General features: G+C 42.3%; 1 protein-coding gene across 17 annotated transcripts in view; it reads left to right on the top strand.

Annotated features, from left to right (window-relative positions):
• ANKRD44 (ankyrin repeat domain 44) overlaps nucleotides 1-15046 on the top strand; it is a 348643-nt gene that overhangs the window by 201722 nt on the left and 131875 nt on the right. For all 17 annotated transcript variants that reach the window (XM_070580487.1, XM_070580486.1, XM_070580483.1 and 14 more), the window contains 4 exons: nucleotides 5805-6005; nucleotides 6367-6454; nucleotides 9428-9570; nucleotides 10596-10808. In XM_070580487.1, coding sequence (XP_070436588.1) covers nucleotides 5805-6005; nucleotides 6367-6454; nucleotides 9428-9570; nucleotides 10596-10808 — 645 coding nt within the window. The remainder of the gene's footprint in view (nucleotides 1-5804; nucleotides 6006-6366; nucleotides 6455-9427; nucleotides 9571-10595; nucleotides 10809-15046) is intronic.

Genomic DNA, 15046 nt, shown 5'->3' with positions numbered 1-15046 from the left:
GCTATAATCCATACAGAATAAAAGCCTCAAATAATTACAGTAACAGTGTAAATGCCTCCAGGTCTTGAGGGCAGCCTCAGGGACGTCAGCCCACAGTAAATGTCCTGTTGACACTTGCATATTATACTTAGAGAGAGTGCTAATCCTTATAGCAATGTATTTACTCTACCCAAATTTGTTGAATATATGCTACGTGCAAGGCACCTGCCAGGCTTTGTGGAGAGTGCAGAAAATTCTATAAGACTCAGACCCTGGTCTAAAGCAACTTGCAGTTTATAAAATTTGACATTTCTTCTGCCCGCAAGGACTATGGGTAGTCATCCACAATTACTTTTCCACGAACAGTATATGAGACTTAAATTCAAGGCACATTGGGAGTAAAAAAACAAACATTAGAGGCGATGGGTTTTAAGACACATGCTTCGTCTTTCTTCTCATCTTTTCCATGCGCCACAGTATGTGTTTCTACTTCTTCTTGCAGAGTCGGAGTGGCCTTTTGTAAAGAGAAAAAGTCATAAGTACAAATACAGTGACTTCAAATGCCATCTCCAGTTCCCTCCTGTGTGACATCCCGTGACAGTTCCTCCCTCCGCCTGTTGCTTCTGTGTGTCCTGTAGGGCAGCCTCCTACGCAGGGTAGGAACAGCAGCACCTGCAGTCCTGAGACCTCGTGGATTCGGCTGATTCCTCCATGCAGGAGAAATGCCGGACTCCTCACACGTGCTTGTTCCTTCAAAAAGAAGCAAAGGCTTTGGGGCCGGCCCAGTGGTGCAGCGGTTAAGTTCGCACGTTCCGCTTGTCTGCAGCCTGGGGTTCACCGGTTCAGATCCCAGGTGTGGACATGGCACCACTTGGCAAAAGCCACGCTGTGGTAGGCATCCCACATATAAAGTGGAGGAAGATGGGCATGGATGTTAGCTCAGGGCCAGGCTTCCTCAGCAAAAGGAGGAGGATTGGTGATAGCTCAGGGCTAAGCTTCCTCAAAAAAAAAAGAAGCAAAGGCTTTGAAGGAGCGCTGCTCCTGGTGTGGCCTGTGTGCTGGCCTGAGCCCGGGGGCTTTTGTCGTACCTGTCATGGTGAGAGAACAGTCAGTAACCTTCAGTAACCTTTTGAGCAATTTCATAGAGTCATTTCATGCCTGCGAGATTTAATCATAGAATAATTGAGTTTATCATTTGTCATTGTTTTTTTCATTTTGTTATTCTACTATTTACTTTTTATTGTATTTACAAAAGCATTGGCTCATGATGGATTTGAAATAATAATTTTTAAAAAACTGGTCCTTCACTGCAGATAGTTTAAGAAGCGTTGTTTTTAAATTTTTTTCATTTTTTATTGAGGTAAATTGACATACAACATTATGTTAGTTTCAGGTGTACGACATAATGATTCGATATTTATATGTTTCAAAATGATCCCCACACGAAGTCTGGTTAACATCCATCACCATACATGGGTACGGAATGTCTTTTTCTTGTGATGAGAACTTCTAAGAGTACTCTCTTAGCAACTTTCAAATATGCAATACAGCATTACTAACTAGCGTCGCCAGGCTGTACATTACACCCTCATGGCTTATTTATTTCCTAACTGGAAGTTTGCACCTTTTGACTCCCTTCACCCATTTTGCATCCCTCCTCCCCCAACTGGAGAAGTTCTGTTTAAGTATCTTTTCTTGATTCAGAGAGTGTTCAGCTTCCCTTCTCTCACATTAGTTTCTTTTTTACCTTATAAATTTTTGTCAGGGCAAACTCCCAGATATTAACTTTTTAGCCGATGTGTGATACAGGAAAAGAGAGACTCCTTTTGATTACAAAAATCATTAATTCCATAAATTAATTGGCTTGGTTTATAGGTCAGCTCTCCCCTCCTCTCCCTTAGCCTGCTGACTCCTCCCACCCAGAGGCACACCTCTGCCCTGGGGTGCAGGGCCCCGTCCTCTCTCCTCTCTGTCTGTCCTTGCCTCTTCCTTCCTGCCGAGCTCTGGACCTCCCCCTCCCAAATTCCCTATGGAGCTCCCACTGCATAGTAAGGGCTGAACACAGCGGCCTCTGACTCTCTTAACAGGACCTGCCGCCTACCCTCAGAAGACTATTTGGGTTTAAAACAGTATTTTTTCATACTGGTAAATATAACAAAATTTTATTTTAACCAGACTTGGTAATTTGCAGTTTGTAGTAATTCCAACAAGGAGCTAGACCAGGGGGTCTGCAAACTTTTTCCATAAAGAGCCAGATAGTAAATATTTTAGGCTTTGATGTCTACATATGGTCTCTGTCGCAGATATTTACCTCTGCTGTTATAATTCGAAAGCAGCCATAGATAATACGTAAACAAATGAATGAGGCTCTGCCCCAATAAAACTTTACAAAACAGACCAAAATTCAGCTGTGACTAAAATATTTTTAGAAGTATTACCTATTTAAGAATACAGGTCCCCCCCCAACTCTAAAAACACTTATTTATCTGTAAACTATAACTGGCAAGTAAATATATTTTTTCTTTGCTTAACTTGTTGCTTTGTGTGAAATGCAAATCATTCCTAAATATTCATTTAAAGATGGGGCCTCTCCTAGGTAATATCTCATTCACCTAGTCTGAGTTATTCTAATAGTAATCACATTGTCACCTTTAAAAAACAAATTTCTCATGAATTCATTGGTCTTATCTCCAAACTGTAAAAATTTGTGAAATGTTCCCACAAATTTTCTGTTTTGTTCATTAATCCTGAATTTACATAATATTTATTGCAAAGCAAGAATCTGCATAAGTACAATAAAATAACACACAAGGCAAAGATATGGCAGTGTCAGAATGTATTGTTTGCTGTGAATGTGTGAAAAGGATGCTATCCCATTTTTGTATAGTATTGTTTTGAGACGGTTATCTCCAACTTTTTTGTCCATATATCTGCAAAACTTTCAGCATCCATCTTCAAAATATGCATCTCATTTTATGTGTAAGTTACGTAGTATAGGACCTACTATCATTAGCTAATATTTCAAGGCGCAATTATTTAGGGTGAGGCTTTCCATTTATCATGGTCTTCCATAACCATGTAGATAATAGACTTCTGATGATTTTTCTCTGTTTTGGCCAAGCTCTTGTCAGATCTGATTAAATCTGTCATTATTTTTACCTTGTAATGTAGGTGATAGAAAGCTTTTGCTGGGAGTAGAAGCGTCAGCTCTGTGACTTCCACGTTATTTGTACTTGCATTGGTGTTATCATCTTTAATCTGTGGGTTCCTTGCATAAATCTTGTCCATTTTAGGATGTTTTTAGTTTAAGGTTACATATTACAATGTGTAACTCGACTTGGCAAGCCCATCTCTGTACATTTCAGCGCACTCAAAGCGAATGAATGGCGAGGGCAAGCCCCACCCACTCTGCGAGGTGGACTCTGCTCTTCCCTGAGGCAGGGTCCTCTCTGGAGCTGACTGAGGGCACAATGCCAACCCAGAAGTTAAATACCGGCTAAAACACTTTCCTTTTTAGGGAAAATAACTATAAGGGGAGGTTCCAATATTTTCTTCCCGCATCACAGTGGATTATCTATGCATCTACATAAACCTCACAATGTTTGAGACCAAAGTTGATAAAAATACTATTTTTTCTTATTTAAATCTTAGCGCTTATATTGTGATTTAACTTTTCTTTTGTTTAGTTTTTGTTCAGCCCACTAGTTTTGAGATAGAGCCTGGCTAATGTTTCTTTCAATCTTCCATAGTTCTAGCTTTGTTTCACACATAGTAGGTGGGCATTAATAACACATGTACACATTTCACTCTGAAATGGGCCAAGGAATGTTTAGTAATCATTACTTTATTGGCAGTCTTGCTGAGGGTGGGTGGCATATATCTTTTTTTTTCCTCCTTGGTAATCCCAACAAATTGTTTGTTTAGTTGGCTCTGTCAATTTCTTGCTCTTTATTTATAGCATCTAAATGGAGTACACCATTTATTTAAACTATGTTCTCTAATTTACAAAGTTAATTTCTTTTTGCTCTCATTCTACTGTCCAAGTTAGCCATTCATCTCAATATGATGCTACTACTGATTCATGGAGCATTCTTTTTATTTCATCATTTATGTCCCTGACAAAAGTGTGAATTTTGTGAGTTCAAATCATCTACTATCTGGGGGCACTTTTCTTTACCTGCATAATAAAGTAGATTGGACAGTCCAGGCCTGTGGGGATGAAGGTGGACAAGGCGGGGTTTGGTCCATGAAGGGTGGTAGGAGTGTGGTACTGATGCTTTTCATTGGCTCATTGATGCCACATTGACAAGATGTCCATAAAGGAGCCCCACTAACTGGTCCAGGAACATGTCTAGAAGTAAAGGGAAACAACAGGCAGCCATTCCCTTCTCTTTTTTTTTTTTTTGAGGAAGATTAGCCCTGAGCTAACATCTGCCACCAGTCCTCCTCTTTTTACTAAGGAAGACTGGCCCTGAGTTAACATCCATGCGCATCTTCCTCTACTTCGTATGTGGGACGCTTGCTACAGCATGGCTTGACAAGCAGTGTGTAAGTCCACATCCGGGATCTGAACCGGCGAACTCCTGGTCGCCGAAGCGGAACATGCGAACTTAACCGCTGCTCCACCAGGCTAGCCCCAGCCATTCTCTTCTTGAGAGAAGCTATATCATTCACTTGACTGAACAGAAGAATGTTCTTATTCCTGACTGTACAACAAAGTCCCCAGGGAGTTTTACAAAAATTCTGAGGCCAGTTAGAATCTCTAGGGTGGGACCAGGCATCTGCATTTTTTTTTCTTTTTGGTGAGGAAGATTCACCCTGAGCTAACGTCCATTGCCAATCTTCCCTTTTTTTTTTTTTTTGCTCAAGGAAGATTAGCCCTGAGCTAACATCTGTGCCGGTCTTCCTCTGCTTTGTGTGCGGAATGCCTCCACAGCATAAGTGATGAATGAAGTAGGTCCGCACCCGGGATCCGAACCCACGAACCCAGGCCACCGTATTGGAGCACGAGGAACTTTGAGGAAGTTTAACCACTCAGCCACGGGGCTGGCCCCAGGCATCTGCATTTTTAAGAGCTCCCCAGGCAATTCCATTGCACAGCCAAGTTGAGAGTTATAGTGTAAGAGGCTGATAAGCTGATTAGGGCAATAAAAGGAAACTAAAAAGTGGGAGACTCTGTAAAGGTGAAGAAACTCAACAGTAGAAAAGAAGTTACCCCATTATAACATGGAAAAGGCTGGGAAGAGACGGAACAATTTTGTAGCTTCAAGCTGACGTAGTAACAGTCATCCTCTTCCCTTGACTGCTTATTGATCGCACAGTGAGGGTGAAGATGCTGGCTGAGAGAACCAAAGGTGTATAAATTGATCCAAGAATGTCTGAAGGGCTTTGAGGCTTTTGGCTTTGGAAGATGGAGGTTTATTGACAACCACCTCCAACCTTAGATGACCTTTGTGGGCCTTTTGGCTTCTGGGTATTTTACCCTGGTGTGCACACCTGCACATGAGTGCTCTCATCTGGCCTAAGGATATTTTATACCTTATAAAGAAACCTTATACTTAGAAGGTTGACTTGGTTTTGGAGATGTGCCACGGCTCTTGGCCTAACAGAGAAAGGGAAAGCGAATCTGCTTTAACCTGTGCTACCCTTTTGATCTCTATCGTACGTTACCTTGCTTGTAGAAGAACATACATCTTGTTCTTGAGCCAGCCTCTGAGGGCAGGGAGCCTTCCGTTTCCGTAGTTCCAGGGGCTGGTCAAGCATCTTCCAGTAAGTGTTGATTGAGCATTTCTCAGTGACCCCTGCAACCTCTGCTTTTGCTGTAGGAAGCAGTGCAAGTGTTGATTAAGCACTCGGCTGATGTCAATGCGAGGGACAAGAACTGGCAGACCCCCCTGCACGTGGCAGCAGCCAATAAGGCCGTCAAGTGTGCGGAAGTGATCATTCCCTTGCTGAGCAGCGTCAACGTCTCCGACCGAGGGGGACGCACGGCCTTGCACCACGCCGCTCTGAATGGCCACGTGGAGGTGGGTGTCCTCGTCACTGGGAACAAGAATCCTTGCTGCAGACCCTCTTGGCCCCAAGTGGAGCCTTGCTGAGACTTTTAGAGAATATGATGGTAATATTTGTACAGCAAACCTTAGGCAATCACACTTATTTTTAAATTTAGAGCCACAGTGAATTGAAAAAGGAGCCATCACTTCAGTCTTTTCCTCTGACACACGTGTCACAGAGATGGCTGTGACGTCGTCTTCCTCATCTATTTGAACCCAGATCTCTGACTTGCCTTTAGATTTGACGTTCATTTGGCTCAGATCACCTGCAGGTGGTAAGCAGCCCTCACCATTACAGAGTGTACACTTGGTTTCATTGTTGGTTATCTTTCAGATGGTCAATTTACTCTTGGCCAAAGGGGCAAACATCAATGCATTCGACAAGAAGGACCGGCGTGCTCTGCACTGGGCAGCGTATATGGGTAAGGATTCCATGAATGGAAAGCAAAGTACAGATAAACTTAACTGAAGAGGCCGTGGATCTCTCCTTGACCATGTGGGTTTTCTCTTGGGCGAGTCTAACTTCTTTTCAACCTTGGGTTTCATTTGAATTAAGATTTGGTCCATTTTACTGGCATGCATGGATCACTCTAGTTGGGCGGTTGCCTTGTCAGAGATTTATTAATCCTACAAAGAGAAGGAGGGATGAATCATGACCTGCATCTTGTTGAATGTGTTTCAGTCTGGATTGGAAAGCTGCACAAATTGTGCTTATTTTAACTTGTTATGGGGGCAAAAAAAGTTGTTTACAAAGAAAGAGGATTGGCTAGCCAGGCAAGGACATGAATCCCATTTGTCTTCTTATTTATAAATATTTTTGAAAGAAACAAAAAGGAAGGAAGAAAGGACAACCCCTTGACTGTTATGTAGTTATGATGTAGGTTGAGGAGACCAGAGTCACTGTGGATGCTGCGCTGTTTCACTGCCAATAAACTGGGACTTGCAGTCCTTGAGTTGCCAACTCGGGTCCGGGAGATGAAAGAAGACGTCACATTTCTACGTTTTTCTCTTTTAACTTTTATTGGCACAAATACCATGGCCAAATGATAGACCTCACAGAGTTTATTCTCAGTGTAGACTTGTGGGAAGTGAAGAGCTAAGATCCTTCCTTTGTGTTTCTAATTGGAGAACATCCTGCAGCTAGAAAAGTAGACAGGATTCTATCAGCACCGAGTTATAAACAACCTGAATGCCCATCCACAGGAGATTGTGTTGGTAAATTATGGAAGATCTACACAATGGGACACTGCGCAGTAATTCCAGTGATGATGTCATTAGTATTTATGAACATAGAAAGATTCTGTGATACGTTAAATGAAAACAGAGCATAACACCATATGAATAAGATAATCCTCATTTTTGTTGAAAAAATCTATATAATAAAAGCAATCTCGGATATATTATACACTGAGATGCTAACTAATTATCTCTGGGGATTGGGGGTTGGGGATGGTTTGGGTTTCCTTTTAACACCTTTTTGCCTTTTCTGAATCCTTTTTAGCAAGCACTCATGCCTTTTATCATCATAAAAAAACAATAGCAATTGTAGGGAGGAAAAAGAGAGTGGGCTGGGGCAGGGATGAAATAAATGATGTGGCTAGAGATGGGTATGAATAATTCTCTTGGTTTAAACAACCAGAATCCTAAGATTTTTGCAAGCATTATCATTTTTTAAGGGGACGTGACTTTTGAGTTGACTGAGGCAGAATGGATGGCTGCCTGGTACCTGTAGGACTGGAGCCAGCGAACGTTTGCCAGATCCGTGTTTAGGCAGAGCACACACTACGCTGGTGTGAGACGGGACTCAGAGAGCCTGGGGTTCCAAGTTTGTTCTTTGCTGATGTACAGTTAAAACATTTGTGTAGACTTGCTTTAAAGAAGTAAAGTCATTATTTTGTGTGTCATCAGGATACAAATAGGAACAAATATATAGATAACCATCTTTAGGAAATAAAGGACAAAATGGGGAGAAAAGATAGCACCACTTAAGTTTAAGATAGCACCACTCAGAATTGAAAATAATTTTTTCTATATATAAATCTTGGGGGAAAAGAGTCAAATTTTAATTAAAGAAAGCCAAGCCCAAACTCTCTGTCTCTGTCTCTGTCTCACACACACCGACACACATTCATCTCTCTCTCTCTCGCTTGCATACGCACCCACCCCTCTCTCACACACACATTCTCTCCCACACACACACCCCTCTCTCTCTGACACCCATCTCTCTCTTTCTCCCACACACACCTCACTCTCTCCCCCGCCCCACACATCTCTCCCCCACACACACATCTCTCTTTCACACACATCTCTGTCACTCACACACTCTCCCCACCACACATACATCTCTCTCTCTCACAAACACACACACACCTTTCTCTCTCCCATACACACACTACACACAGTGCGCACACACATTTTATACTGGAGTCAGTACTTATCTTCTACCCTTCAATTATGAACTGTGTTTATTTAGAGGTATGACCTGAAGCATCGAACAATCTTCAGTCACAAAATAAAGGTCAAATACGTTTTTCAGACTATGTTTAGTGAGATAGGGAACAAAGGAAAATATTCTAGAAAATATGCCAACAGGACTTGAAACTAGAAGGGTTTTCTGTTTAGCTGGTAATTCACAAGAATACTTTTAAGTTGAAATGGTCATTTTTTTTTAAAGATTTTATTTTTTCCTTTTTCTCCCCAAAGCCCCCTGGTACATAGTTGTATATTCTTAGTTGTGGGTCCTTCTAGTTGTGGCATGTGGGGCGCCGCCTCAGCATGGCCTGATGAGCGGTGCCATGTCCACGCCCAGAATTCAAGCTGGCGAAACCCTGGGTCACCACAGCGGAGCAGGCAAACTTAACCACTCGGCCACGGGGCCGACCCCTGAAATTGCCATTTTTGTGCATTAAAAAATGGTCAAACAGCAGCAATTTCATTCGGTTTAACGATAATCTGGAGTCATTCTGATTAATTGATCTTTCTCCTTTCATTAGTTTTCCAAACAAATTGTCATGGTTAGACTTTTCAGTGAGGAATGGCAACTGATTTCAAAAGCATTGCTTCCATTTTAACATATTTTTGGGGGGCTGTGGTACTAGCATGTCAGCACAGACCTTGTTAGTATTCACTTGTGAACAGTGTCACTTCCGCCACATGGCCTTGAAGAGAAGGCCTCCATATGAATCATCTTTTTTTCCCCACAGAATTGACATAAAGTCTGACACATAGTGGGGCTCCCTAAATATTTGTTGAATGTTTACCATGAACCAGCTTTTTATAAACAGCTCAGCAAAATGCTGGTGGCAGTAAAAGCTAACAGTGATAATTTAGGTGGAATGAATCGTCAAATTGTCCTATAAAGGTTAACGATGTTTTCTGCTGCTTTGTTTGTAAAGGCCACCTGGACGTGGTGGCATTGCTCATTACCCATGGCGCAGAAGTGACGTGTAAAGATAAGAAGGGTTACACCCCACTGCACGCTGCAGCTTCCAACGGGCAGATCAACGTGGTCAAGCATCTCCTGAATCTGGGGGTGGAGGTGAGCCGGGGATAATGCATCACCCCATGGTGTGACTGTGGGTTTTCTGTTATTCTGAAATGAAATCCTGTTTGCATTTTTAACTCAAGAGGAAAAAATCCCTCATTTCCTAGCATCCTGTCTTTTTGGGTTTACGTGGGCAACTGATGAAGGGCAATGGGGGCATATATTTAAGTAGTGGAAAACCAGAAACAGACTAACCTTCTATATCAACATAGAGAAATATTTAAACATATATATTATACATAATACATATTGACCAGTCATTTTTAAAAGACTGGCTAGAGTTCTTCATCCCATCTCTGGAATCTAGCCTTCTAAATTGTGGCTTACAAGCAGAAATGAATGAATGGCCGCGACAAACAGCAGAAGTGTCCAGTGCTGAGCTGGAGGAATCAGCCTGACCCCGCTCTCCTTCAGTTGGCAGACCAGGGGCAGTGGTGAGGCTCTGGACCATCTGTGTCCCTGGACGAGAGGAAAAACCAAGTTGCCATCCTGAGACCATGGTGGTGAAACCCAGCAGCCGGGACAGGCCTGGGAAAGCAAGAGAGAGCCATGTGCTGATGCCCAGGACGGCTTCTTGGCTCTGCTCCTGGAAAGCGGCCTTGTGAGGTGTCCAACCACAGAGAGAAGCCCAGAGCGGCTTCTGAGCCCAACTTCTGAGTCTGGGCTCCACAGAACCTCCCTCGGGGCTCTTTTCTCACTCCCCTGATTCAGATCGCCTCTGGCATTTTGAGGCAGCCTGGCCTTTTACTTTTTCCCCTTTCCTAGCCGAAAATGCCTCTCCACAACTGGAGACCCTCACTCTTCCTCCCCGTTCACTTTTTGTCACATTCACTTTTTGCTGATCTTTACCTCTGGGTGACAAGCATTCCCAGGTGACAGCTGGGGCAAGAGTAAGCTCTGAGTAATTACGTTGGCAGATGGATGTTTCCTTTTTCTGGCTCAGCCGTTAGGCTTTTTGTGAAAAGTGAGGTAAATTGGCTTCAGTGATTTTAATGGCCCTATGTTGGACTTACTTACAGATCGATGAAATCAATGTGTATGGAAACACGGCGCTTCACCTGGCCTGCTACAATGGGCAGGATGCCGTGGTCAACGAGCTGACCGACTACGGTGCTAACGTGAACCAGCCCAACAACAGCGGGTTCACCCCTTTGCATTTTGCTGCTGCGTCCACACACGGTGCTTTGTGTCTTGAACTGCTAGTGAACAACGGGGCAGATGTTAACATCCAGGTATGACACTCTTTGTCTCTCTCAATGTTCAGTCCCTTTGCATTGAGCCTCTGTTTGAGCACAATCGACTGCTGTAAATTAGGTCATGTTTTAGTGAATTGTACTTCTGTGAACCTTGACTCCCGCAGCCTTATCTTGTATTGGGATGCTCTAGAGACTTAGCTGTGTTGTTTCTGCAGGAGTGGAGGGACCAGCTGGAAGGAACTGAAGTTCTAGCCACATGTCCTAGGTAGCTCAGTGGATGTTCCAGAGCAAATACTAGGTCTCAGGAATGTTGACTTGGCCGAGATTCTAATACTGAAGTGGATGTGGAGCTGATAGGGCAGAGCTGCTGAGCATCAAAAGGAACACCTAGTCTAATGATCTCAGATCTGTTCCCAATCCTAGTGTGGCCCTCCATGGAGTTTCTCAGATGCCTTCAATGATGTAACATTAACCAGTCCTAATGGTGATTCCTTTATTTAGAAAACTTACTGAGAACTACCTAGTGCCCCTGTGTGGTACTGGGGGAGTGCTCCAAGGTGAGATGTGATCTCCGCCCTCAAGGAATTTACAATATGGTAAGGAGATAGTGCACTCAGATAATCATGAGGCAAGAGAGAATGGGATGAGTGACATGAGAGAGTAATGAAGCATTGCAAACTATAACAAGCAAGTGTTGACTTGCTTCTTGCTTGGGCATCAAAAATGGAGATTGCTCTTGAGCCGAGACTCCGAAGATTGGTATCAGACAAGATGAGGAGGGACCAGAAGGAATTCGAGAGAAGGCATTCCAGATAGAGAGAACAGTGTGAACAGAGGGGTTGGGAGTTCTGGATAGGAAAAGCTCTGGGTGAACTTTAGGTAACTAGTCAGCTCACGTAGCAGATAACCAAGAGGAACGTATGCACGCAGCCTCCATGGTCTGAGTCATGTCACTTGAATGCATTTAGATTGCAACGGAATATCCTAACCTGCACCATGTGCCCTTACTCATCCTCAGCTTCCCTTCTCCCAACACACGGGAATCCTGAAGCAGGGTCCTGTGTATTCCATCTCTACTTTGAAAAATTATTATCTCCAAGATTCAATTTCAAGAATATTGGATCAATCTATTTTAATGACTTTCTCTATTCACTATTAAAATATGTTAATGTTTTTTCTTGTAATTTCTAATAGTGTGGAAATATGGGACAGATTTTCAGAATAGCAATTTATTGTGATCGAATGGAGTATAAATTGTAGAAAAGAAAGGAGCCAGAAACAAGATGAGCTGTGACCTGACCAAGGGACAGTGCCTATCTACTGGCTGAGGAGTTTGGGCTTCTAGAGGCTGTGGGGACCACTAATCATTACAGAGGTTGGGAGACCAGAGCTGAGCATTAGAAACAGTAATCTGGCCACAGAACACCAGAGACGGAAAGCATAAAGGAAAAAAATTGTTTATATGATTACATAAAAGTTTAAAACTTTTGTATGGCAAATCAAAATAACAAAAAAGCAAAAAAAGCAAAAGCCCTAACATAAACAAAACTGAAAAGATGAACAACTCTGGGAAAAATTTCTGCAATATACACGGTAAGCAAAGGATTAATATGTTTACTATGTAAAGAGCTCATGGAAATCAGTAAGAAAGAGTCTAATAACCTACTAAAAAGTATGGACAGAGATGACATGAGAAAGAATGAGATATCCACTAAACCTACGAAAAATATTCAGATTCACTAGTAATTAGAAAAATGCAAACTTGTACATTCATAATACAAATACATTGATATTTGCCTTTAAGATTGGCAAGTATCAAAAAGGCTAATAATACCTACTGTTGTCAATGAAAAAAATTAAAATGCAATAAGTAAATATGATCCAATTTTTTAATTTTAAAAAGTTATGTGTCTGTGTGTCTGCATAGAAAGAGAAAAATATCTGGAATAAACACTGATATGCTAGCAACACTTTGCTCCAGAGAGGCAAAATTGTGATTTGGGTTTTTAGTTTCTTTTGTATATGTTTGTTTTAATCTTCTGATTGTGATGCAATGATTATGTGTTGTTTTTATATCTGTAAGAAAAAACCCTATGAAAATAGGGTTTTCCTTTTTCTGAAAATAAAATTCCAGCAGAGCGGGCCTAGAGAGAGGACAAGTAGTGGAGAACTGGAAGTCAGTAAAACTGGTCTGGCTAAGAGGGATGAGGACAGGGGAGCAGGACAGCCAGCAGAAGGGAGGGGCTGTGCAGAGAGAAAACCAGCAGCATTTGCTTGGACAAGAGACTGGAGAGTTGAAGACGAGTGTAGGAATGGAAATCTGGTTAAGGAGGTAGTGCAGCCTAGTGGTTAAGTGTTTGGTTCTGGAGCTAGCCTGCCTCGATTCCAATCCTAGCCTTGACTTTCAGTAGTTATTTAATTGTAAACAGCCTCTCTGTGTGTCTCAGTTTGCTTATCTATAAAATTAGGGAAACAGCAGTATCTTCTTCATGGACCTGTTGTGAGGATTCAATGTAATATCTCACATAAGTTACTTAGAACAGTGCCCGCCACGTGGTAAGTGCTCAATAAATGATTACTGTTTTTAGGAGGGATGTTGTGAGAAAGAGTAGCCTTAGGAGGTAAGACTGATGAGTTTAGTCTTTGAGAAGCTGATTTTAAGCCTTTGGTATAGCCACTCTGAGAAAACCAATAGTGGAAAATATGATACTCTAGCGGGGAGAGCAGCAGGGAATAGGAGAAATAATCTCGGCTGCCACATTCACAAAACTGGGAGAAAAGGATGAGCTCATCTGAGGAGAGAGGACGTTATAGCAGGAGGAGAGGAGGGAGGGAAGAATCCAGTGACCCTTCATTCTTAGGATCAGGAGGAGGAGGAAGAGCCAGAGAATGGAATGAGAAAAGAAGAGTCAGAGAAGATAGGAAGGAGACCGAGGGCAGTGTGGTGTCTTCATGAAGGTGGAAAGCAGGCAGAAATGAAAAAGTAGGATGGATGAAGAGAATTTCAATGTTTAGGTCTTGTAAGGGGAGCCATGCAAGCTCCCATGTGGCGGTAAGATGAAGGTCTTCGCTGGCATCGAAGAGACTAAGGTAGGGAAAGAGTCATCGTGTGGGCTTGAAGTCACAGATGACGGTGGTGAGAGGACGGTGGTGGTGGGGGACAATTGTCAATATCGCCAAGACTTGTGACACTTGTCTTGACATCTGGTGTCTGAGGGACATCCTGTGAATCCTCCAAATGAAGGAAAATTATTGAAGTTAAATAAAGTGGCGCTCTTCACCAGCCTCCACTTAATTAATTCACAGGGTTGTCTGATGCTCTCCATTACCTCTGAGAAACGTGCCCATTGATGCTGTCCATGTCCCTGATACTGGAGCTAGAAGGCCACTTTCTGGCACACCTGCTTGCTTCTCCCAGGAACTGACTAGTGGGCAGTTCGGATCGGATAAGTGGCTTTGATATATATGGTGCATTAATTTATGGCAGCCTTCTCTTCTCCCCCACAAATTAGACATGGAAAGCATAGTTACTTAATTTCAATATTTCATGTTTTCCTGTGGACTGCTAATCATCAGTAGACTATAAGAAACACCATTTTAAAAACCTGAGACTTGGATTTATATATCATTTAATCTGTGTAAATGGGATTTTGAAGCAAATCTAGCCTTCTCCCTCAGTCTCCCTTCATATACTCTGTCAACATCCCCCGATTTCTTTTCTTGAACCCTTCTTACTTACTCCAGATGCACTCTGGATACACGGATAGTCAAACATTTCCGGAGAGCCATTCTGTCTGACTCTGGAGGTAGCTTTCTAATTGAAGTTGTTATCTCTCCATGCCACATTGCTTTTGAAAGTGTTTGTAGATTGCAAGACAATTTGTACTTGTTTAGATTTTCCAAAGTTTGAGGGAAATAGCATATTGAAATGTAGCCAATACACACATGTCCACTTTGTTTTCCCCTAACCTCACAAAGCACTAAAATTGATGTCTTCATGAGCAATTAGAAGATGGCGGAGAGACGTAGAAGGATATGTGTCCTGCTTGCATGTTACAATCTCTCATTTTGCTTGAATTGACCATGGCCCTGTCGTTGACTTTGTAATAGTAGTTTAATTGTTCAAGTGATAAAATTGATAGAAGTTTAGTTGATAAAATAATAAAGACACAATACTTCATAAAATAATCCATTGAATGTTCACTTGTATTTTGCAAATGGGAAGAGCATGAGAAAAGCAAAATGATTTTTCTTCTCCATTACAGACCACATTG

Source organism: Equus przewalskii, chromosome 17, assembly GCF_037783145.1.
Source record: "Equus przewalskii isolate Varuska chromosome 17, EquPr2, whole genome shotgun sequence".
In the NCBI taxonomy this organism is placed as follows: domain Eukaryota; kingdom Metazoa; phylum Chordata; class Mammalia; order Perissodactyla; family Equidae; genus Equus; species Equus przewalskii.
The sequence above is the reverse complement of the archived record's forward strand: the minus strand, read 5'-3'. Positions and strand labels throughout refer to the sequence as shown.